General features: G+C 34.2%; 2 protein-coding genes and 1 pseudogene across 3 annotated transcripts in view; 1 reads left to right on the plus strand and 2 right to left on the minus strand.

Moving 5' to 3' along the window:
- LOC102505575 (olfactory receptor 11G2) overlaps positions 1-27,248 on the plus strand; it is a 442,453-nt gene that overhangs the window by 90,900 nt on the left and 324,305 nt on the right. For both annotated transcript variants that reach the window (XM_032481595.1, XM_032481596.1), the window contains exon 2: positions 15,170-15,260. The gene's annotated coding sequence lies outside the window, so the exon portion shown is untranslated. The remainder of the gene's footprint in view (positions 1-15,169; positions 15,261-27,248) is intronic.
- LOC102512108 (olfactory receptor 4F15-like) lies at positions 6,956-7,891 on the minus strand. The gene is given in 1 exon segment (XM_014567468.2): positions 6,956-7,891. A coding segment is annotated over 1 exon segment (936 nt).
- Positions 20,921-21,929, minus strand: LOC102513328 (annotated as a pseudogene).

Here is a 27,248-nt window from a genome sequence, read left to right on the forward strand (position 1 = left end):
CCTCAAAAAGTTAAAACTACAACTATCATACAGTCCATAAATTTCATTTTGGGAAATACAACCAATCAAAGGACACAAAAACAATAGTTCAAAAAGATATCTGCACCTCCAAGTTTACAGCAGCATTTTTTATAATAGCCGAGATATGAAAACAACTTAAGTGTCCACTGATGAATGAATGAATAAAGCAATTGTGGTACATACAGATGTCCCTTCATATCTGCGGTTCCACATCTGATGATTTAACCAACCACAGATCAAAATTATTGAAAAAAATTTCAGAAAGTTCTATGTAACAAAACTTCAGTTTGCCACATGCTGGCATCTATTTACAAAAGCATACACATTCTATTAGTTTTTATCAGTAATCTAGAAGATCTAAATCTGGGAGATTTAAAGTATATGGAAGGATGTGCAAAAGTTGTATGCAAATACTATATACAGCGTTTTGTATAAGGGGCTTGAGTATCCTTGAATTTTGTTATCTATTGGAGAATCCTGGAACCAATCCCCTGGAGGTACCAAAGTGTAAGTATATATAATAGAGGATTATTCAGTCATGAAAAACAAGGAAATCTTACCATTTTAAACAACATGGATGGACCTTAAAGAAATTATATAAGTGAAGTAAGTCAGAGAAGACAACTATTGTATAATCTCACTTATACATGGAATGAAAAAAAAAAAAAAAAGAAAACACCAAATTAATAACAAAAGAGATCAGCTTTGCAGTTACCAGAGGTGGGAGGAGTGGGAGGAGGAGGAATTGGAGGAAGGTGGTTAAAAGGCACAAACTTCCAGTTAGAAGATCAATAAGTATTAGGGATGTAACATATAACATTATGACTATAGTTAACAACTGTGTGTTATATAGAAAAGTTTTCAAGAGAGTAAATCCTGAGAGTTCTCATCACAAGGAAAAACTATTTTTCTTTTCTTTTTATTGTATCTGTATGAGATGATGGACGTTAACTAAACCTATTGTGGTAGTCATCTCACAATATATGAAAATCAAACCATCCTGCTGTACACTTAGTGATGTATGTCAACTATTTTTCCATAAAACTGTAAAAAAAGCTTTGTTTTAAAAATTTTAATAATATATATTCTAATTTTTAATTGAGGAAACAGTTGTTTATAACATCACATGTTTCATGTGTACAAATTATATTTCTAATTTTGTATACCCCACAACGTGATTGCCACCAAAATTTTAGTTTTCATCTGTTACCATAAAGTTAATCCCTGTTACCCATTTTGTCCTCCCCACTGACTCTTCCCTTTTGATAACCACTACTTTGTTCTCTGTATCTAGGTTTATGTTTTGTTTGGTTTGTTCATTTACTTATTATTTGTTTTTTATATTCCACATATGAGTGAAATCATAAGGTATTTGTCCTTCTCTGTCTTTCTTATTGAACTTAGCATAATACCCTCAAGGTCCATCCATGTTGCAAATGGCTGTGTAGTATTCCATTATGTATCTTCTTTATCCATTCCTCTGTTGATGGGCACTCGGGTTGCTTCCATATCTTGGCTATTGTAAATAATGTTGCAGTGAACACTGGGTTGCATGTATCTTTTCTAATTAGTGATTTTTCCTCTGGATAAATACCTGTAAGTGGAATTGTTGAATCATATAGCCTGGAGATTTTTGTTTTGGGAGGTTATTAATTATTGATTCAATTTTTTTAATAGATATAGGCCTACTCAGATTATCTATTTCTTCTTGTGTGAGTTTGACAGATTGTGTCTTTCATGGAATTGGTACGTTTTATCTAGGGTATCAAATTTGTGGGCATAAAGAATATTTATTATTCTTTTAACATCCATGAATCTGTAGTGATATCCTGTTTTAAATTTTTGATATTAGTGATTTGTGTACTCTCCTTTTCTTATTTAGCTTTGCAAGAGGCTTCATTTTATTGACAGGCTCTTAAAGAGCCAGCTTTTGGTTTCATTGATTTTTCTCTATTGATTTCCTGTTTACAATTTCATTGATTTCTGCTCTAATATTTATTATTTCTTTTCTTCTGCTTGTGTTAGGTTCGACTTGCTTCTCTTTTTTCAGTTTCCTAAGGTAGAAACTTAGATTTTAGATCTTTCTAATATAATCATTTAATGCTATAAATTTCCCTTAAGCACTACTTTCACTGTATTTCATAAAAATTTGATAAGTTGTGTTTTTATTTTCATTTTGTTTAAAATATTTTTAAAAGTTTCTCTTGAGATTTATTCTTTGACCTATGTGTTATTTAGAAGTGTATTTTTTTAAATATCCATGTACTTGGGGATTTTTCAGTTATTGTTCTGTTACTGAGTTTTAGTTTCATTCCTTATGGTCTGAAAGCAGACACTGTAAGATTTCTGTTATTTAAAATTTGCCAGGTTATGTGTTATGGCCCAAATTGTGGTCTGTCTTGGTGAAGCTCCATGTAAGCTTAAGAAGAATTTCATATTCTATGGTTGTTGGATGAGGTAGTCTACAGATGTCAATTATATCCGCTTGATTGATGTTGTTGAGTTCATTTCTATCCTTACTGATTTTCTGTCAGCTGGATCTGTCCATTTCTAAGAGAGGGGAATTGAAGTCTCCAACTATCATAGTAGATTCATCCGTTTCTCCTTGCATTTCTGTTTTTGTCTCATGCAGTTTGATGCTGTTTTTAGTTGCACATTTTTAAAAAATTGTTATGAAATCTTGGGGGAATGAACCCCTTTATCATTATGTAATGCCCTTCTTTATCCCTGATAACTTTCCTTACTTTGAAGTCTGCTCTGTCTGAAATTGATATAGCTACTTCTTCTTTCCTTTGTTGTGTGTGTGTGTTTTTTTTTTTGTGGGACGAGTAGGAAATTAGGTTTATTTATTTACTTAATGGAGGTACTGGGGATTGAACCCAGGACCTCAGGTATGCTAAGCACACACTCTACCACTGAGCTATACCCTCCCCACCTGCATTCCTTTGATACGTGTTAATGTGGTATATTTTTCTCCATCCATTTACTTTTAATCTATATGTGTCTTAATATTTAAAGTGGATTTCTTATAGGCAACATATAGTTGGATTGTGGTTTTTGATCCACTTTGACAATCTCTGCCTTTTAATTGATACATTTAGACTATTAACTTTCAAAGTGATTGTTTACATAATGGACTAATATCTATCACATTTGTTATGGTTTTCTGTTTTTTGCCCTTGTTCTTTGTTTTTACTTTTATCTTCCACCCTTTTTCTGCCTTCTGTAGTTTTAATCAACCATCTTCTATGATTCTGTTTGCTCTTCTTTCTTAGTGTATCATTTATACATTTTTACTTTTTTTTTTGGTTGTTAATCTAGAGTTTGCAATATACATTTACAACTAATCTAAGTCTACTTTCAAATAATACTATACCACTTCATGGGTAGTGTGAATACTTTATAATAACAAAAAATCCTAATTCCTTCCTCCCACTCCTTCTATCATTGCTGTCATTGATTTTACTTATATGTAAGCATACATAAGCAAGCATAAACATATTCAATTGACTACATTGTTGCTATCATTATTTTAAACAAACTTATCTGTTAGATCAATAAAGAATAAGGAAAATAAAAGTTTTTATTTTATCTTCACTCATTTCTTTTTCTATGCTCTTCTTTTGTTTATGTAGATCAGAGTTTCTGACCTACATTATTTTTCTTTTCTCTAAAGAACTTCTTTTAAGATGTCTTTTGTGGCAGGTCTATTGAAACAAATTTTTGGTGTTCATCCTACTTGGTATTCTGTGAGCTTCCTGGATCTGGAATTAAGTGTCTGACATTAATTTTGAGGAAATTCTCAGTCATTACTTTTTGAAACATTTCTTCTGTTCCTTCCTCTCTTCTTCTGGTATTCCCATTACATGTATGTTATACCTTTTTTAGTTGTCCCACAGTCCTTGGATGGTCTGTTCTGTTTTTTCTTTCATTCTTTGTTCTCTTTGCTTTTAGGTTTTTGAGGATTCTATTGATACATTATCTAGCTCAGAGATTCTTTCCTCTTCTGTGTTCAGTCTATTGATAAACCCATTAAAAGCATTCTTCATTTCTATTACAGTATTTTAAATCTCTATCATTTCTTTTTTATTCTTAGGCTTTCCCTCTCTCTGCTTATAATGCTCATCTGTTCTTGCATACTATCTCCTTTATCCATTAGAGCCCTTAGCATATTAATCATTGTTATTTTAAGTCCCAGCGTAATAATTCTGACATCCCTGTCACATCCAGTTCTAAAGCTTTCTCTGCTTCTTAAAATTGTGGTTTTTGCCTTTGGTATGCCTTGTAATTTTTCTTTGATGTAGTAGATATGATGCACTGGGTAAAAGAAACTGCTGTAAATAGGCTTTTGGTAAAGTGGTGGTGAGGTATGGGCGAAGGGGAAGTGTTCTATTGTCCTATGTTTGGTCTTTGTCTTTCAGTGACCCTGTGTCTCTGGATTGCAGTCTTCACAGTGTTTCTCAGTCTTTTTCTCCTCCCTTAGATAAGATTAAATGGCTAGAGTGGGCTGTGGAGTTAGATATTATCCTTGCCCAGGTCAGTTAGGCTCAGATAATACTTCAGTAGGTTAGGTTCTGGTTAACTAGTTTCCTCTCAGGGCAGGGCTTATTTTTAAAACAAACAAACAAAAAACCCCAGAGCTGATAACCTGAATCAGGCACTCCAGTGCTAGCACAAAGGCCCATGAATGAAGAAATTATAAATGGCAAAGATGAAGTCTTTCTGAGAGTTTTTTATTGTATAATGGGCCTATGAATGAAATAATTATAAAGGGAGAGAATGAAGTCTTTCTATGGGTTCTTTCTGCATGGTCTCATCTCACTAAGGCAGTTACAGCCACAGCCATTGCTAAATGTTTGACCTTTCAGAGTCACACATGGATGCTTGACATGGTTTCATCCATTGTGGCATTTAGTAACTTGGCAAGTTATTTACATTCGATCTCTTCTATGCTGAAAGAACAGCAAATTGTTCTTTCTGTGGTAATGTGTTTTCCAAGTATGGCTTTGAGCATTCTTACAGCAGTACCTTGGCCATTAGATGATCCAAAAACACATAGAATTCCTAATGCCCTTCATAACATTGCTTAGGACAAAGGAATATCTTTACAGCAAACGAAGTACAAATGAGCACACAGTCAAGTGATCCACTGGTGCTTTGATAAACAAGCTGTCAGCTGATAGAACATGGGAGTAGCTCTTTAAAGGTGCAAGTTAGTACCAGTTTGAGGATGACACTTTGTGCTTTAACATGTGACATATACTTTGAGCCCATGGACATTATAAGATATTGCGTCCTAGGATGTATATGTTTGGAAACCAAGGGTAGGTGGTGAGAGTGGCCCCATTCGCCATCACTTCTTTGGACAACTTGAATTTTCTGGACCTACAGCTTTGACCTCTGCTGGGTGGGGAGAATGCTGCTTCTTGGGACAGAGTAAGCATCCCAATAAACCTACAGTTTAAGTAATTCCCTGGTCATTTTGATTTCCTTGTATTTGTAGATCATCAAAGAAACAAGTTTCTATCATGCAAGGGATAATTAATCTTCATTACCATGAAGAAATAGAGTTGCTGCTACACTTACATCAACAGTGACTGACAATAACTAGAATGGGCAATTGCAGAAATTAATAGACAGGAGCATGATAATCATGGACTCAGGCTGCTCAGGGAGAAAGATATGGATCTGGGCAAGTGATCTAAAAAAACTGAAGTGCTGGATAAATGTGAGGGGGATCTAGAATGGGTTGTGAAGGAGGAGGATTATGGATATCAGATATAAACTACTATGTGTAAAATACATAAGCAAGAAGGATGTACTGTATAGCACAAGGAATTATAGCCATTAACTTGTAATAACCTATAATGGAGTATAATCTGCACAAATCATTATGCTGTATACCTGAAAAGTGTGCAGAGGTCTAATATAATATTATAAATAACTATATTTCAATAAAAATAAAAAACATAAAAAAGATGATTAATATCATCCTTGGCACATGTACAGTGACAGGGCCCATTAATACTTTTACTGTTTACACTGCTATGTTTAAAGAATGAATGATGGAGTGAACTTACATGGAGCATGAATGCATCTAAACATGGGAATATGTGGAGTGTATCTGATGCTCTTGGTGTCTCACACGTGTCCCTCTGCGCTTAATATTCCCAAGAACGTAGATTGTTCTATACCATAAGTTCCAGAGACTTCTGCCTGAGGACTTTTTTTTGGAAATCAAAAGTGTTCAACCCACTATGTGGAGTAGCCTGAAAACTTCCACGGAGTTAATGCCTCGGAGTTACACCAATACAGAAATACACAGCTTCCTCGCTTCTCAAGTGGGACCACTGTTAAGTCATAGAATCTATACAGTTTCTTACAGGGTCACAGCAAGATTGCCCCTCCAGTTGTCTGTAGTAGTAAGATACAAATTAGTATACCCTTCCCTGGCATCTGTCCTCCTTGGCCCCTTCTGAACCAGTGTCTTCTAGGAAACCTTTCCAAATAAACTACTTATATTCAGATTTTTGTCTCCTTTAAATAATAAGTAAAGCGATTGGGCCTACATGAATAACATTCAATGTAATAATACTTGATATTCATCACAACAAATTTACAGGTTATTTTTAAATTTTATGAATAACAGAAACAATGTTATTATATCCTTTTATTTGAAATATAATCCAGAATTTAAAATTAAAATGTTATTTGCCAGACCATGGCTGTTCTCTGTAAGAATATCAATTCTTAGTGTGACGTATTTACATTTCCCATGTTGGTAATAGTAAATGGTCTTATACTCTGCAGATAAAGTAGTAGCAGGTTTAGGATGGCAAATGATGAGTTTTTCCTGGATATGTTAAATTTGAGGTGCCTACATAGAGATGGGTCAGCTGAATGTACCATTTTAAAGCTTCAAAAAAAGATGTGATCAACAAAATCTGGAATAAGATATCTTTTTTTGCAATCTTTTTATTGCTACCTTTATGTCCTTGTTCCTTAATGTATAGATGGCAGGATTCAAGACAGGTGTAATAGCAAAGTCAACAATGAACAGATTTTTATCAAGTGACGGTGGAGGAGAAGGCCAGACATAGAGAAACATGCATGGAGTGAAAAACAAAAAAACCACAGTCATGTGAGATGACAAAGTGACAAATGCCTTGGATAAGTCTCCTGAAGAACGTTTCCAGACACTGACCAAAATGAAGGAATAGGAGAGGATTAGCAGGATGAAGGTGCCCATGCTCATGAAGCCACTGTTGGCAGTAACAATAAACTCCAGCTTGGCCCCATCTGTGCATGCAAGTTTTATGATCTTAGGAAAGTCACAATAAAAGCTGTCCACTTTGTTAGGCCCACAGAATGGCAAGTTTATAACAAATAAAAACTGAGACATGGCATGGATCACCCCAATTACCCAGCCAGTGATTACAAATGAAACACATATTTTGGGGTTCATGATGTTCAAGTAGTGAAGAGGCTTACATATTGCCGTGCACCTGTCAAATGCCATGGCTATGAGTAACACCATCTCCAGTCCTCCCACGATGTGGATGAAGCATATCTGTGTCATACAGTTTTGGAAAGAGATTACTTTGTATTCGTTTAAAAGGTCTGTGATTATCTAGGGGACTGTGGTAGAGGAAAGGCCCACATCAATGAGGGACAGATTGGCTAGCAGGAAGTACATAGGACAATGTAAGTGAGAATCAAATATTATCAAAAACAAAATTAAAAGGTTTCCCAAGATGACCCCTAAATACAGGAACGAACATATCAAAGTGAGAAAAAGTTTTTTTTCCCAAGAACAAGAAAGGGCCAGTAATACAAACTCAGTGACCATGGAGTCATTTAGTTCACCCATTGACTGGGGCAGAAGAGCTGCTTTTCAAATGACCTGAGGATAAATATTAAAAAGAATAAGTATCACTGGCACAGACATAGATTCTCTATTCATCTTGCTAATAAAACTAGATACTGAGAGGAGAAAAATGAAGCATTTGGAAGAAATATGGTTAGCAATAAATTTATTGTATATATTTATTAAATATTGTATATATTTATTCCTCAGGTGATAGCTGAGGAAGAAAAATGCGACTGTAAAGTTTTGCAGATAGAGCCAAAAAGAATTACTTTACTTTTCATCCCATAGCTAAATCTCTTTTAAATTTATTTTTCTTTAAATTTCTGGATCATTTTTCTGACCATTGCCCTAAGTGTTCTCACACCAAATATTTGTCATCTCCTCTGTCACCCCGCTGTTAATGGTACTTTCACACTAATTCTGTGCATTCTTACCTGCACCTTTCTTTGCCCATTGATATTCTCTTACTTCACTGAACCTGTAGAGATCACCAGGACAAAAGTATTTGAACATAGGCCATCACATAGGCTTTTAAAATTTTTATGAAACTCAGGTGCACAGGAGTTAATAATTGAAATACTTGGTTCATGGCATGATATTATCTTTGGTCCATGAGCACTTTTAATAAGTAGATTAATGAGAAACTAAAAATAAAATAAAATATTGGATATCTGAGTGTAAATATTGGTAAATGTAGTGATGATAATTAATAATTACTAATTGACTATAATGATCACAGATACCACTTAAGTGTCTTCTACACTCAGGGAATTGTGTTAAGTACATTATCTCTTTCAAACCTCGTAATGACTTTGTAAGATAGGTTCAGTTTTAATATACCTATTTCACAAATGAAGAAAGTGAGCCTCAGAAAAATAAAGTGGCAAAGCCAGGACTAGAATCAAGAACTGTAGGACTTTAGAGTGCGTGCTCCAAACACTGTTCAATGCTCTTCAAGGCCAGCACCTCCAGGTATGCTTTAGATCTCTCCAAAGATCTAGAAGCATCAATCAACCTGTTTCCCTCACCCCAATTTTTCATTTCTCTTCATCTCTTACACACAGAATCTCTCCTTCAAAAATAAAATCTGTCAAGGACAGCATGGGGAGAATTCCTTCTGATTTTCTATTTCTCTCTCAAACACTTCACAGATAAGTTTATTTTAACTTATACGTTCCATTTATTGACTAAGCCAAAACAAACTAGCTTCCTCCAGAAAATCCTTTTACAGAGGTCACCAGGGATTCAGCACTCAATCGTCTACATATAAAAGTATCACATACAATAATCACTTTTTAGTCTTTATCTTACTCATTCTTCAAATTTGTTACCCATGATCATCCACTGTTCTTGAAATCTCTTCTGAAATTGGCTGCTACATATGTTGCCTGTCCCAAAGCCCTTTCCATCCCCTTTTCTGGATAACAGAACACCTACCTATTTAGTTATTTGGAAGAGATTTCTCAGTTTTGGCAGAAGATAGGTCCTTTTCCTTGCCCCCAGATGAAGCATGATAATCCACTGTCACTTGGCCATGGATTGGTTTAAGAGGGACATGTAACCTAGAATTGATTAATGAGATATAGAATAATGTCTTCTGTGAAAATTTTCTTCCCCAGGTTAAAATACAAAGTTTAATGTGGAGAAGGCTCCTTTATTCCTGCATTCAATGTTAATGTGATACCTAAAGGTGAACCAATTGTGAGCTTTGGAAGTCTACATGTTAAAGATGATAGTATGAACAGATAGAAAAAGAACCCAGTCCAAAAAAATCTTTAACTGACATCAGCAAAGGTCTGCCTTCTGACATCTTGTCATGTGAGAAAAATAAAAGCTTGTTTGTTTAGCAGACTATAAATAAGGCATTGTTACTGGAAGCTGCATGCATTCCTAATATTTATGTAGCAAAGCTCCTAAATTTTCTGTTTCTCTTTACTCTTTTGTGTCTTTTACTGACACATAGATTTCCCCCCCCGATTATCTTTGATTGTTGATGTGACTCAGAAGTCTATCCTAAACTATTTTTTCATTCAAAACATACTTCATTGTTTTAACTAATCTCCACTTACTGAGCTCGAGCCTTAGATTCCAGCACAGTATATCTAAGGCTATACTGTAGAACATAAATGGACATCCCTTAAGCACTTCAAAGTTAAGATGCACAAGTCTGAAATCTTAAAAGATTTTATCTTCTTTTAAATACCTGAGAAATATGACCATTCACAGCGATGCCCAAACCCAGGGATCTACGTGGTACCCTTGTCTCCTCTTTGACCTCACATCCCAGGTGGAAAATTACACCTCCTGAATATTTCTCAGTTTTTTTCCTCTTCTTCATTTCCACTGTCAGTTCTTATTTCTGATGTATATATTTTCTCATCTTAATGACTGAAAGCCTTCCAAATGATGTTCCTGCCTCCATTCTTACCTAAGTTTAGTCCTTTCTATACTCTGTTTTCAGATCTGTCTATACCTAAAGATCGAACATAACTTTGTTACTCTCCTATTTGGATTTGTGATTCTATCATTAAAAACATTTAAAACTTAATAGCATATTACATAAGACCCTTTGTGAACTGAACATGTTACTCTATTTTTTCACATTTCTGTGCCTTTGCATGAACTTTCATTTGTGTTATTCCTGGTCATCACAAGGTGGAACTGTCTTTGGCTCTAAGGCCTGATAAACTTTGGTTGCCATTCCAACTCTGCCACTTACGGGCTATATAAACCAGAGCAGGCTATCAAATGATGAAATTTATTTGTCCATAAAATAGGAGAACTATAACTTATTTTTCCTGATGTTATGAGGATTTGAGAGGATATGGGTAAAACTACCTGGCACAAATGTTACTTCCCTTTTCCTTTTATCCTTCAAGATACAGATTAACTGCCAGACACTCTGAAGTATTTATTGAAGACCCTAAGCAGAGTAAATAGCTCCTCTCTATGAACTATTGTTATATCTTGTGCATTCTTTATAATAATTAAAGTATACTATAATTTTTTTTGTATATTCTTAATTTTCAACTATGATTTCCGAGAAAAGGAACTTTTAGCTGACTTTGTATACCCCAATACTTAGCACAATTTCTGGCACAGTGTAGGCATTATTAGATGATAGTCTTCACTAACATTTATATGGTAATGAATGTTAAGCAAAATCGAGGGCCTAGAAATCCCTGTGGGGGATATGGAGTAAATCTCCACCAAAGGACTTTGAGAATTGAGTTCACTGACACTTGTATGCTGATGGGAGAATCTGGAAGCTGCCCACTTCCCTGTCATGAGCCTTCCTTCTCAGAGTGACCTAAACACCGAACATGTCCAACTAGATCAGAAATCTAATACAGTAAACTAGAAAAATGCACACTTTCCCCTTTCTTTTTTACCTAAAACAAAATGTGTATAGGCACTACAGAGTATCTGGCAATTTCCCTTAAGTGACAGGGAGTATTAACATAAAGCATGCTATAGAAATATTGCTGAACAGAAAAACGTTACCAGGTACTTGGAAAAAAATCAGTAATTCAAAGGAACAGTACAGTTTTCACAATTGAAATCCCTATAAAAAGTAATTTGCTACATGAATATGGAAGAGAACTTCTAAATATGCTTGAATTTTTGTTCATAATATTTTTCAATGCACATGAAATAAATTAGAAGCTCAGATAAACTAACCTGAAAAAAATACATGATTTGAAATGAAGTTAAAAAGATTATAAAATAAAAAACACTAAATATAAAGTAAATACATATATGGAAATATTTAGACTTTACACGGCAATGCCTCGAGTTTGTGGGATTTTAGATGATTTTATATTTTCCCTAAATATTAACTCTTATTTCCTATATTTTACAAGTAATATTTATGGATTTTCTGATTTCTGTATTTAAAAAAATGTTTTTTGGATTTTCTAATTTCTAAGGAAGATTTGAAATTAGTGGAGGAAATAGAAAAAAATGATATAAGAGCAGTTTCATAAATAGTTTAATGTTGTAACGAAGAGCGCAGATTCTGGGGACAGACTACCTGGATTTGAATCTCCATCTCCTTGACTGATGAGCTATGTGTCGTTGGGTGAGTTGCTTCACTTCTCTGTCCCTCAATTTTCTCATCTGTAAAATAAGGATGATAATAGTACTTACCTTATATGTTGCTGTGAGGATTAATGAATTAATATATGAAACACATCAGAGCATGCCCTGGCAAATAATAAGTACCTGATAAGTTTTCTTCCCTAGTAATTATAATTTTTAAGACTCAATCACTCAATTCTTTCCAAACATAGAGATGGCTTGCTTTGCCAGTTTATGTTCAGTTGGAATGAAATAGCCAGACATAATTTTTTTGTTTCCATGAATCTAATGGCAGAGAGAAAAAGGGTGGAAAAATATGAAGTCCCTTCACAGATCAATTTAATAAAGATAAGGGCTTTTGGAAGAGAATTCTCCTCACAATACAATTGAAATTATGAAAATGAGACCAGGAAGATATAAAACAATATGAGTGAAAATCAATCAGATGAAGAGCATGAGCAAAAGGAACCTGGAGATAGAAAGAGGAAAGAAGACTTGGGAACAAAATGTAACCAGTTGCTCAGATTTAGATAACAGATTTTCTAGGTACCTGTTCAGGTTCAGGTACCTCTCAGCAGCAGCTTCGAGAGATTGAGACACACTGGAAGTTAACGCCCTTTTTGAATTGCCACCATCTCTGAATACTGAGAGTTAAAAATAGTTCATACCATTAGGAAGGAAGTCAGTTAGAAGGACTGAATATTGTCCATAATTTCTTCTAGTGGAAACAACATCTTCCATGTGCACTTCTGTTTTCCCCAGGGTAAATTATCTCAATTTGCAGAGAAGAATTACAGGGAAACTGAGCAGTTCAATGTGATGTTGATCAGTAATTTTTTGTTCCGCTAATGTATTCTTTTTTCTCAAAATTAGAAAATTTTAGGTTTACTTGAGATGTTCATTGGGTTATTGCATGTTATACGAACCACTATTTGACACCAATATAAACTTTAAGGAAACTATCCCTCAACACCCTTAGCTGCTCATCACATTTGGAATTTGGAGAAATAATGAATTGTTATTTGAGCAAATTAGGGGAGTTTCAAAATAGTGCAAAAAGAGACTGGGAAAATCTTACTTGGTATTTTTATAAATTTATAAACTTTGTTTTTTAGAGCAGTTTTAGGTTTACAAAAAAATTGAGCAGAAAGTATAGAGTTCCCATATTCCCCTTCACACACCCTCCACAAGTTCCTCGCATTGTTAATGTCTTGCGTTAGTGTGTTGTATTTGCTACAATTGATGACCCATAGTAATACATTATTATTAACTAATTTACATTATGGTACACTCTTTGTGTTGTATAGTCTGTAGGTATTGAGAATGGTATAATGACATGTGTTCATTGTTATATAATCATACAGAATAGTTTTACTCCCTAAAATTCCTCTGTACTCAGCCTATTCATTCCTATCCCCTAATCCACCTCTGGCAGCCACTAATCTTACTGTCTCCATAGTCTTGCCTTTCCAGAATGTCATATAGTTGGAATATAGTTTCTAGCCTTTTCAGATTGGCTTCTTTCACTTAGCAGTATGCATTTAAAGTTCTATCATATCTTTTCATTATTCGGTAACTTACTCTTTTTATTGCTGAATAATATTCCATTGTCTGCATGTACCACAGTTTATTTATCCACTCACCTTTTGAAGGACATTTTGGTTGCTTCCAAGTTTTGGCAGTTATGAATAAAGCTGCTAAAAGCATTCATGTGCAGACTTTTCTTTGAATATATATTTTCAGTTCATTTCAGTAAATACCAAACAATGCAATTGTTGGATATGTGATAAGAGTATATTTAGCATTGTAAGAAACTGCTTGTCTTCTAAGGGTTGTTTGCCTTTTTATTTTAAGTTACTTATATATTTCTATATTCTTGATATATGTGTTCTATTTATATATTCTAAAGTATATAACCTGTTCTATATATTAGTTCTTCATGTATATATGTGTGTATATATGTTCAGTGCTTGTCTATTCATTTTCTTAACAACATCCTTTTTTTAAATTGAGGTATGATTGACATGCAACATTATATTAGTTTCAAGTGTATAAAATAATGGTTTGATATTTGATATTTGATATATTGTGAAATGAACATCACAAGAAGCCTAGTTAACATCTGTCACTATACATAGTTACAGAAATTTTTTTCTTGTGATGGTAACTTTTGAGATTTACTCTCAGTAACTTTCAAATATGTAATCCAGTTATTTACTATAGTCACCATGCTGCACATTTCATCTCTACAATTTATTTATTTTATAACTGGAAGTCAGTTCTTTTAGACTCACTTCACCCGTTTTTGCCCACCCCTCCCAACTGTCACTTTTGGCAACAAAAAAATCTGTTCTCTATATTTATGATCTCAGGAGTTTGTTTAGATTCCATATATAAGTTAGATAATATGATATTTACCCTTTTTTGTCTGAGTTATTTAACTTAGCATATAATACCTTCAAGGTCCATCCATGTTGTCACAAATGGTAAGATTTCACTTTTTTGTGTGGCTGAATAATACTTCATTATATATGTATATATATGTATATCACAATTTCTTTATTCATCCATCAGTGGACACAAATTGTGTCCATATCTTGACTATTGTAAATAATGCCACAGTGAACATATCTTTTTGAGATAGTCTTTTTGTATTCTTCAGGTAAACAGTAGAATTGCTGGATCATATTGCAGTTTTATTTTTAACTTTTTTAGAAAACTACATACATGTTTTTGACAGTGGCTGCAACAATTTACATTCCTATCAACAGTGAACAAAGGTTCTGTATTTTTAAATCCTCACTAACACTTGATATTTTTTATTTCTTTGATAATAGTCCATTCCAACAGGTGTGAGGTGATGTCTCATTGTGATTTTGATTCGTGTTTTCCTGATAATTGGTGATGTCAAGTATCTTTTTAGGTACTTGTTGGCTATCTGTATGCCTTCTTTGGAAAAATGCCTATTCTGATCTTCTGCCTATTTTTAAATTGGATAGTTTTTTTTTTTGCTGTTAAGTTGTGTGAGTTCTTTATTTGTGTTAGTTATTAACCCCTGTTTAGAATATGGTTGGCAAATATTTTCTTCCATTCAGTAGGTTGCCTTTTCATTTTGTTGATTTCCTTTGCTGTGCTGAAGCTTTTTTGTTTGATGTAGTAACACTTGCTGATTATTGCTTTTAATTCTTGTAATTTCAGTGTCATATCCAGGAAATTACTGCCAAGACCAAAGTTACGGAACTTCTTCCCTAAGTTTTCTTCTAGAAGTTTTAAAGTTTCCGTCTTACATGTAAGTCTTTTTTTAACTTTTTTTTTATTGAGTTATAGTCATTTTACAGTGTTGTGTCAAATTCCAGTGTAGAGCATGATTTTTCAATTATACATGAACATGCTTATATTCTTGTCACATTTTTTTTCGCTGTGAGCTACCACCAGATCTTGTATATATTTCCTTGTGCTATACAGTATAATATTATTTATCTCTTCTGCATATGCCTGTCAGTATCTACAAATTTTGAACATGTAAGTCTTGAATCCATTTTACATTAACTTTTTAATATGATGTAAGATAGTGGTCCAGTTTCATTATTTTGCATGTGGTTATCCAATTTTCCCAAAACTATTTATTGAAGAGACTGTCCTTTTCCCATTAAGTATTCTTGGCTACTTTGTCATAAATTAACTGGGTTTACTTCTGGGCTCTCTAATTTATTCCATTGATCTATGTGTCTGTTTTTTGTCGATACCATAACTGTTTTGGTTAATATAGCTTTGTAATAGGGTTTGAAATCAGGGAGCGTGATGTCTCCAGCTTTGTTCTTTCTCAAGATTACTTTGGCTATTTTGTGTGTGTGTGTGTGTGTGTGATTCCATACAAATTTTATAATTGTTCGTTCTATTTCTGTAAAAAAATTCCATTGGAATTTTGATAGGGATCACTTTGAATATACAAATACGCTCTGAGTACTATGGATATTTTAATAGTATTAATTCTTCCAGTTCATGAACACAGAATATTCTTTCATTTATTGTGTCATTTTCAATTTGGTTCATCAGTGTCTTATAGATTTCAGCATGTAGATTTTTCACCTCCTTGGTTAGATTTAATTCTAGATATTTTCTTCTCTTTGATGCAATTGTACATGGATTGTTTTCTTTGTTTCTCTTTCTGTTTGTTATTAGTGTATAGAACACAAAAGATTCTTGTATATTGATTTTGTATCCTGATACTTTACTGAATTCATTTATTAGTTTTATCAGTTTTTTAGTGGAATCTTTAGTGTTTTCTACATAAAGTGTCATGGTATCTGAAAATAGTGACAGTTTTACTTCTGCCTTTCCAATTCTGATTCCTTTATTTCTTTTTCTTTTCTAATTTTTTTGGCTAGGACTTCGAGTACTGTGTTGAGCGAAATGGTGTGAGAGAGTATCCTTGCCTTGTTCCTGATCTTAGAGGAAAAAAATTTCAGCTTTTCAGCATTGACTACAGTGTTAGCTATGGGATTTTCATATATAGGCTTTATTGTGTTGAAGTAAATAAAGGAGAGGTTTTATCATGAAATTATGTTTAGTTTTTTTCAAATGCTTTTCTGCATCTATAGAGATGATCATATGATTTTTATTCTTTATTCTGTTAATGATCTGTAAAATAGTAATTTGCTTTTGCTTATGATGAACTGTTCTTGATTCCCAGGGATCACTTCCACTTGATCATGGTGTATGATCATTTTAATGTGCTATTGAATTCCATTTGATAGTAATTTTGTTGAGGATTTTTGCATCTATGTTGATCAGAGATATTGGCCTGTGGTTTTCTTTTCATGTAGTCTGTTCAATTTTGATATGAGCTTCCTAAATATTAGTGTTGGTTTCATAAAATGAATTTAGAAGTATTCCCTTCATTTTAATTTTGTGGAAGAGTTCCAGAAGGATTGATGTTAATTCTTCTTCAAATGTCTAGTAGAATTCACCAGTAAAGCCATCTGGTCATGGGTTTAATTTGCTGGGAGGTTTTGATTACTGATTCAATCTCCTTACTAATTATTACTCTGGATTTTCTGTTTGTTTATGATTCTGTCTTGGTAGGTTGTACATTTCTAGGTTATCCAATTTGTTGGCATTTAATTACTCATGGTAGTCTTAAGGTTTTTAAATTTCTGTATTATCAATTTTAATGTCTCCTCTTTCATTTCTAATTTTATTTATTTGAGTCTCTTGTTTTCTCTTAGTCTAGCTAAAAGTTTTTAAAATTTTCACTTATATTTTCAAAAAACCTATAATTAGATTGATTTTTCTTTACTCTTTATTTGTTTCTATAGGAAGCCATCTGCCCATTTCCTTTGGTTTTAGTTACCCTCAGCCACCAGAACTATGCTGGTTCTATCAGTGCCTGTGTGAGGCAAGATAGAATCTGGCCCCCCTGGGCAGTGTACTGTAAGGCTATGGTCCTTGTAACAGCTCCACTCTCTCTTTTTCCATGGGAGAAGTCTAGGGCTGATGTAATCTTTCTAAGCACTGAGCTGTGCTGGCTTGGGAGAAGTGTTTGTGCGGGTAGAGAAATTGCTCTTCTTTCCAAATTCAGTGAGGCTGTTCTCAGTGTTTTGCTCATTTGATATACTGCCACTTGTTAACTGAATTCTGGACTTATCATAGAGGTATTTTAACATGCAAATCATTGTTAAATAAGTGTTTCTGTGGGGTAATAAGAGCCAGGACTTCCTATTCTACCATTTTGCTGACTTCACTCTCCCAAAGATGCAGTTTTTGATTCCTACTACATTGTCTTTCAACTTGTAAAGACTTATAGGTCTTTGAGAATGATAGTATATTAAGAATTACTTGGATTGATTTCCAACTTTAAAACAACCTTACATTCTGGGAAAAAGAACTAACTTACCCATGTGTTTCATCCTACTTTTATATCACTGATTTTAGTTTGTTATTGCTTTTTAGATTTTTGTATCTATATTGAAGTGATACAAAAATTAGGGTGTAATTTTTCTTTCTTATAATGTTACTGGCCTTTAAAAATATTCTGTTTATTGAAAGGAAAGGATTAATAACTAATCTGTAACCCATCTACTGTTTCATGGTAATCAAAAGAAAGAGGGAGGTTGGGAGAGGGTGGAGAGAGAGGGAGATGGAGAGAGAGAGAAAAAGAGAGAGAGAGAGAGGGATGGAAACAGAGACAAATGGAATGGTGGGTGGTGGGAGACTGAATGGGAATAACAGGAAGAAATTACCTGATCAGATGTTCACAAAAATATACTAAGTGATCTCTTCCTAGTGGTATTAATTAGAAGATAGATAATGGAATGTTATTAGCAGGATCTGTCTTGTCATCTAGTTTGCTCTTGGTAAATAAACTTGGAGTTTAGGCTTTATGGGACACAACCACAGAAATATACTAGTGTTTCATCTGTAATTATTGGAATATAAAAGGGAGAGATTTCATGACCAAAACAGATTTCATAACTTTTTGTAAGTGATCTCCTTCATGCATCATTGGAGACCTCATTTTATGTCTGGGTCAGAGAGCATCCTATTGCAACAAGAAAGAACCTGGGGTAATTACGTTGGCAGTCTCAGACTTCTGTTTCACTGTGTCTTACAGTTGCCTATATCTTTGGAATTAGTAGAAAAGTTTGAAACTGAGTGAAGACTCTGATTTCCTTTGTGTTTGATTTGACACTCAGACCCTTTATTTTATCTCAGCCACATAAACTGTCTTTTAAAATTTTTAATATGCTTCTAGAGAATTATTTTTCTCTTTAAATGTTTGGCAAATTCACTAGCAGAATCACTTAAATATTTATTTTTCTTTTTTATTGGAGTGGAATGTGTTAGCCAGATTTCAGCCAGGTGATAGAAATCACACAACTGATTTGTGTAATGAGAATTTAAAGAATCATTACCTATGTATAAAGTCTTTAACCAGGTAATTGAAAGGATGAATGGTTATTAACCTCTCCTCAGCCAACCTAATGCTTGCACAATGGTTCCATGAAAATGAAGAGGACATCATGGTAGAAAGGAAGGCTCTGTATAGGATCTACAGAGTGGGCTTCTACAAAAGCTTTTGCTAGCGTCTGCTGCTGTAGAATGTTTGGCCTTTCCACAGCACAGGTAGCTTCTTGAAATGATACCATCCTTTGAGGATGGAAATGAATCACTTGAAAGTAGTTATTGACATTGAACCCCTTCTAAACTGGAGGAGACAGAGACTTGTCCTTTATGGCATTGATAAATATTCTCAGTGTGGATTATCTTTCCTACTTTCAGTGCTTTGGCCAGTACCACTATCCAAGTGTTCATGGTGTCTGATATCCAACATGAAATCGTGCATAATATTTCCTTAGGCCAAGAGTACCCACTTTATAGCAAAGAAAATGCACAAAAGCACATATAACTAGGGAATCAATTGATCTTATCATATATTGCACAACTGGGATCTTATAGAACATTGGAATAGCCCATAAAAATTACAGCTGAGTCACAAGGTTGAAGATGACACTGCAGAGTTGGGGCCTGTGCTTTAAGATATATGTTTGACTAGCTTTTAGATGGTGCTATGGCACCTATAGATAAAATACATGATTCTACAAACCAAAGGGATAGAGAAAAATAGTAATATCTCTTATTATGAATCTCAATAAACTTCTTCTGCAGTTTCTATTTTTTTTGATCCTAAAATTTTAGGATCTGGTGGAGTGGAGAGAATGCTTATGTGATGAGACACAGTATGGATTCTAATAAACCTAATTTTTCAGCTGCTTTTCTGTCATTTAGGGTTCTTCATATTAGAAGAACAACATTCAGAAGAATGAGTTACATCATTTTTATCCCATATTGGGTAAAGACAGAGTTGCTGGTTTTTTATGGGTGATGCAGTGGAGAATATTTCTGAAATTAGGCATCAGCCTAAGCACATCTGGTGGCTCCATGGCTGACGATAACTGTAAAAGGGCAATTGTAGCAACAACAGACTGGCAAAGACATTTTAACCAGCAGCTCAGACTGTCTCATAAATGAACTCACTGGGCAAGCAACGTGGATCAGCACAAGAACTGCCTGAGGATGAGGGGGATTTAAAATGCTTAACAGAAGAGAATATCAATTAGGAGCAACAATGCTGCCATAGCTTGTCCCTCCTGTTTAGACTCTTTCTTTTGTGAAATTGAAAACAGAGAATCTATGACAGGATGAAGTAAAGTCAAGTGGGGATTAAATTACTTTAAAAGATAGAATATGCCTTGGAATTTACAATTTCAAAACAAGGAGATGGGTCTCCACTGCCAGCGCCTGAAAGTCTATCTGACAGCTTATCCCTGGCTTCCTCACATATAGTTTTCTGTGTGGGAAGGGCTAGTCATGCCAAGGAGTTAATGCACCCTCTAAAAATGAAAAAAAGGACTCCAGCTTCCTTTCCCTTAGTTGGGACATTCCTAAATCACAGAATTTATACAGCCCCCCTGAGGGCTATAGTAAGCTTACACCTCAGTTATATTTATCTACATTCTTCACTTCTGTGTCTCCCTTTTCTACTCCCTTAATGATGTTTCCAAAAGTAAGCTTCCAGATAAACTACCTGCGATCAAGTTTTGTCTTTGGGCCTTTTTCTGAGGTCACACAACCTGAATAACTACATAGAGCTGCTAGTTCTATATATATATTTGATGTGATGATTCTTGACATTCAACAAAGCAAGTTTGCAGTTTCTTTGCAAACCTCATGGGAAGCAGAAGAGATGTCATTATATCCTTTCTGTTGTCAAGATGATCACATTTTAAATCATAAATATTATTTACTAAAAAGTGATACTGTGTCCTAAAATAACGAATATTTTGGTAGATTCATTTTTCCCATGGTAGTTAAGGCAATGAGTAAATGCTCTATAGAATAGTAGAAATGTGTTCAACAAGGTAGACAGCATGTCCAGATCTGGCCATGTTAAAAGTCAGATGCTTGGTATAGATGTTGAAAAGGCAGGTGGATGTATAGTTTTAGAGCTTCAAACTCAGATCCAGTCAGCAAAATCTGACGTAAGGTCCCCCTTTGCTCATCCTTTTTATAGCTACCTTTATGTCTGTTTCTTAATGTATAAATGGCAGGACTCAAGACAGGTGTGATAACAAAGTCAACAATGAAAAGATATTTATCAGCTGATGATGTGAGAAAAGGCCATACATAGAGAAACATGCATGGAGTGAAAAAAAGAACCACCACAGTGATGTGAGCTGACAAAGTGACAAACGCCTTGGATAAGTCTCCTGAAGAACGTTTCCAGACAGTGGCCAAAATGAAGATGTAGGAAAGGATTAGCAGGAAGAAGGTGCCCATAGTCATGAAGCTACTGTTGGCAGCAACAAGTGAACTCAAACTTGGCTCCATCTGTGCACACAAGTTTTATTATCCTGGGAAAATCACAATAAAAGCTGTCCACTTTGTTAGGACCACAAAAGTGCAAATTTATAGTGAAAGCAAACTGAGACATAGCATGGATCACTCCAATTACCCAGCCAGTGATTACAAATGAAACACACATTTTGGGGTTCATGATGTTCAATAGTGAAGAGGCTTGCAGATTGCCGTGTATCTGTCGAATGCCATGGCTATGAGTAACACCATCTCCACTCCTCCCATGATGTGGATGAAGCATATTTGTGTCATACAACCTTGGAAAGAGATTATCTTGTATCCATTTAAAAAGTCTGTAATCATCTTGGGCACTGTGGTAGAGGAAAGGCCCACATCAATGAGTGACAGGTTGGCAAGCAGGAAGTACATAGGAGAATGTAAGTGAGAATCAAAAATTACCAAAAACAAAATGAAGAGATTTCCCAGGATGATCCCTAAGTAGATCAAGGAGAATATCCACATGAGAAAAACTTTGGTTTCCCAAGAACCAGAGTCCCAGCAATACAGACTCAGAAACCACTGAATCATTTGGTCCATCCATTGACTTGGGCAGAAGATCTGATGTTCAGTTCACCTTAGGATAGAAAATAATGAAAAGTCAGAATCAGTGCTATAAAAGTAGATTTCCTATATATCCTGCTACTTTTTCTATGGATTTCACTTCTTGAAGTGAGAAATCATTATTTTAGATAAAAAAAGAACATTAAAAACATGGTGATCACGAGAATTACTTAAAGAGAAAAATATGAATGTTTTAGATGGAAGTAAATGGGGTTGTTTTCCTTCTTATTTCATTATCAGACAATTATTTTGTTTGCCTGTCAAGAATTTTGAGACATTTTTCTTGACTACTTACCTAGGTGTTCTCTCAACCAAATCATTTCTGTCAACTTGACATTCATGCTCTCATACCAACTTGCAACTTTTCCTTAGCTGAATTACTTATTTCACTTGTCAAATGGAGATCTTTCAGCCAAAACTGGCTTTTGTAATGTATTTCACCTTGCTTCACCCAATATGTGTGTTTTGTTTTTGTTTTTCTACAATTTACCTTGGAAGTCAGGGGCTCAGATTGAGATTATTCATGTTTTGCTCACGACACATTATTATCATGGTGCCTTCGTGAACCTCTATATCAAATAAAATTTTGGCTATAAGAGCATTAACACCAGTAAGAAAATATATTTTAAATAAAATCAGTATTAATAGAAAACATTTATTGATTCCTCCATGCTAGGCAATGTACTTACTAAGCACATGATCTCATTTTCACTTTATAAAATTCTGCAAGATGGACACTTTTATTAGATTCATTTTACCTATGGAGAAATTGAATCTCAGATAGATCAAATGTCACAGTTAGAACTTGTGTCTGTAGCTATGGGGCACCATAATCCATACCCTAAACCATGGCACTGTGCTCTTAAAGGCCAGCCCCTTCAAGTATACAGTGGGTGTTTCCCAAGGATGGACCAATTAACTGTCTTAAACTTTTTATTTTCCTTGACCTATTAGCATAGTGAACTCTCCTAAAAAAATAAAATCTTTGAATCTTGTGTCCCCTTCTAATTATTCCCTTCTCTCTCCAATTATTCATTGGCAAGCTTTCGTCACATTTTGTTCATTCATAAGCTAAAACTGCTATCCACAGATTTCTTGTTTATAGAAAGAAATGCTAGATTCTCAGTATGTCATATAATAATCACTTTTCAATAATTATTTACCTTAAGCTCCCTGAAAGATTTGTTTCTATTTATAATCCCCTTGTTTCTGTGACTCTCTCTGCTCTTGGTTCATGCCTTCCTAAAGCCTTAGCACTCCTTGCCAATAGAAATTCCATTTTTTCAGTTAGTGGACTAAAATCTCTCAGTTTTGGAAGAGAGTAGCCCTATTCCAGCTTGAGAGCATGTTATATGATTTTTGTAAACCAGTTACTGTAATCCCATTTTCCTTGGTCATGGATTGTTACAAGAAGGGGCATGTAGTCTGGAACTGTTCAGTGATATGTAAATCAATAAAAGGAATCTTTCCCAGTAAAAGGAAAAATCTTCATGTCTAGGTGGATTTTCCTGATCCATTTTTCCTGCATTTGATGCTAATGTTATGCCTGAAAGTGAAGCAACCATGAAATTCTAAAGCCCATATACGAAAAGTAACAGTGAAAAGTTAGAAAGGACTCAGGAACCCAAAACGCATGTTGAATCACTTAATAAAGCCCATAATTGCCTTCCTTCCTGTGCCTTCTGATATCTACATGGTCACTTCTGTATCTGTAGCTTTAATGCTGGACTCCAGAGTAACATATGCGAAGCTGTGTGTGGTATACACAAAGGAAGTCCCACCCCTGCCTTCAAGTTAACATGTCAAAATTGAACTCATAATATTACACCCACCCCAATGCCTTAATAAATGTTATTACCATTCCCCGAGATGCTCAGTATAGGCACCTGTGTGGCACTCTTGTTCATGCTTCACTTTCCATCTCTAGCTGTGCAATTTGCACTCTCAAATACTTCTCAATTCTCTCCCCCCCTCTTCTTTTCTGTTGTCATTTGTTTTTGCTACTAGTCTGTATCTTTTCCTACCTTGACAATTAAAAAGCATTCTGAATGATCTCTCTGGTCTATTGTTCCCTAGATCCAAATCATTTATAGGCTGATTTCAGATATGTCTATCTAAATTCAGATATGATCATGTGGCTGTCCCACTTAAAGACTTTGATGACTCTATCAGGAGAAACTTCTTGAAATCCACAGCATATCAAAAATATCTGAGAGGGAATGAGCAATTTGATTTCAGAGGCTATTTACATAAAGATTAACAATATAGCAAATAGATAGTAAATATATAGAATATAGCAAATTTTTACTGAATAAATTTCAAAATTGATTCCTGATAAAAACTCTTAGTAAAACAAGGAGTAAGAAATATTTTAAACATAATGCTTTTAATAGAATTTTGAAACCAACAATCAATATCTTCTTGTGGATGAAACATTAAAATCAAGAGCATAAAGAAGGAAGCCTGAGGCACTATTTTTCAATCATATGCTATAGACGAGAACATTAAATCAAGCAATACTATTGAAGAGAAGGTAGCATACCTATTTTCATTTGCAAGTCACACAATTGTCCACCTCAAAAACTTAAGACAAATATTAAGAAAATATTAAATCTAGTAAGATAGTTTCTGTTGAATTTAGTAATAACCTAAATAAAATAGAAAGATCTCACTCATAAATAAAACGTAAGTAAAATATAAGGGAGCGCTCACTCATAAATTAAACAAATGTGCAATTTATGCATGCTACTGAAAGACATAAATTTTTCTTAAACATTTGAAACCTTGCATAAAATGGAGATGAAACCATGCTATTAGTGGAAAAAGGACTCCAGGCTATAAAAATATAAATTATGATTGAACTAATCTGTAAAGTAGTTGCAGTGCTTATTAAAAGTCCAGTGGAAATTTTTTGCAATATTACATAGTGGTTCAAAAGTCCATTTCAGAGCTTTGGTAGACTTGAAAAAAGATACAAAATGGCATTTGGGGGAGAAAAGAGAATGTTTCCTGTTAAAGATATTCAAACATCCTAAACCTATACTAAAGTAAGCTAAATCTTTTGAGTAAAGTTGAACAGGTGAATGTAACAAAACACAGTTAAGAATTAGAGACAAATTAAGAAATTTAGTATATGATAAAAAGGCATTGAAATTATATAAGAAATTAAAGAGTTAGTAAATGCGCAGAGTATTCAATAGCTGTTAAGCAGGTTGCTCAACACTGGAAACATCAAATTTTATCTTACTTTATATCTTATAGCAAAGTAAGTTCTGGATGGTTAGAAAGCTTAAATGTAATAGTAAAATTATAACATTTTAATAAAATATGTATGAATTAGTTTTTAAAACAAGGTTGAGGAGGTCTTTCCACTATTACTTTAAATTCAGAAATGAGGTTCAATTTTTATATTTTTTTCCTCAACAAAATGAGAAAACATGTTGTTACTGTGGGATGGGGAGGCAGTGCTCCTCATTCTCAGCTGGTAGGAATGTGAAGTGGTGCAAACATCCCAGAGAGCACTTGAGTAACAGAGTAAACAAATCTCTCAACACAGCAGTCCAGTTGGAGTTACTTTGAAAGGAAATAAATAGATAAAGTGAACAAAATATATTTGTAATGTTATTTTACTTCTCAGCATTTTATATAATAGGAACTAATTGGAAACATACTGTTCAAGAGTAAGGGACTGATTAAATGGATACACTTAAAGTAGGTTTAAAAATGATTGATAAACCTTCATTAACTAGCATGCAAAGATATCACTAAGTCAAGGAAACATTTATAGATTAAAAATCTTTTTATTTTAGGGGTGGCATATGTAATTTGCATGCGTAAATATTAGAATTTGCTCCAAATTTCTACAGGTGGTATGATTTTCAGTATTTTTGTGCCTATTTCTTTAGCCTCAACTTGATCTGCTATATTTTCAGAGACAATATTTATTGTTATTTTTAAAAACAAATGTATCAAAATTAGTTGAGGAAATAGGAACACTTACATAGGAGCCCTTTCTAATACACAATAGAGTGCAGTGTTTAAAAGCACAGACACAGGCACCTGTCTGTATCCCTAGATCATCCACTGACCAGCTCTGTGTTCTAGGGTGAGTTACTGAACTGCCAAGTTTCTTCCTCTGTTAAAGACAGATACTGAGAGTCATTACTTCATATAATCATTTTTAGGACGAAATGAGTTGAAACAAGAAAACATCAGAAAATGTGACATACAGTGAGTGCTAAGTTAAGTGTTATCTGTCATGATAATTTGTATGATTTTTTAGGAAACAGACCTAAAGTTTTTCAGATTGGTAATAATGGTGGGATAAATCTGGTAGAAAGAAAACTAGTTTATTTTTTCATGTTTTGTCATTGCTTTCTAATTTTATAATCCGAATCTTCAGAAAAAACTGGACGGAGGATGAAAAATATTTCACATACCGTTTTAACAAAGATATTAGAACCTTGAAGGATATTTTATGTTCATCTCATAATGTGAACTATGAGACTAAGATGAGAGGATATAAAATAATATGAGTGAGAGTCATTCAAATAAAGTGAATTAGCAAAGGAAAAAGGTGACAGAAAGATATAAATTGTGGAGAGACAAAAAAGGGTGATAATTATGGAGCCAGATGCTGGATAATTAAAGAGTGGGTCCCTCTTACCTGCACAGGCTCATATTTTACTCTCAGCAGCTTCAAGGTGTTGGGAAACAGAGAGGTTAACTCTTTTTTAGAGTCATTACTGTTTACGGCACATTGTTATAAATAGTTCTTACCATTAAGATTAAATCCAATTAGCCGGACTAGGTATTAATGACTAATATCTGTTCCATTATTGGCTTTCTATAGAAATTAAGTCTTTCATGAACGCTGACTTTTCCCCAGGGTCAAGTATCATTGAGATGCAGAGCCGAGTAATAAGGAAATCGAAAAATTGGTGTAATGAGTAGTAATTAATGTGGTCCTGGCAATACTTTTTCCAATTTGAGATTATAGATGTTCATAGATTATTGATGCCAGCATTATAACTGATTATATCTGTTCAGCATCAGTATCATGTTAAAGACCCAATACTACAACATATCCTTTATTTACTAATCCCATTTAGAGAAATAATGAATTGGTATGTGAATATAGACTCAAAAATTTCAATTGGAGTTTTAATACCAAAAATTATTCTGTGTGGAATTTTAGAGACAAAGACATTTTTGTGTTTTGGAAAGAAGGCAGTGTGTGTTCATGACTTAGATATATGTAAGTGGTGTTCTTCACAGTCTTCACAAACCACTATATGAC

The sequence above is a fragment of the Camelus ferus genome, chromosome 6 (assembly GCF_009834535.1).
Source record: "Camelus ferus isolate YT-003-E chromosome 6, BCGSAC_Cfer_1.0, whole genome shotgun sequence".
In the NCBI taxonomy this organism is placed as follows: Eukaryota; Metazoa; Chordata; class Mammalia; order Artiodactyla; family Camelidae; genus Camelus; species Camelus ferus.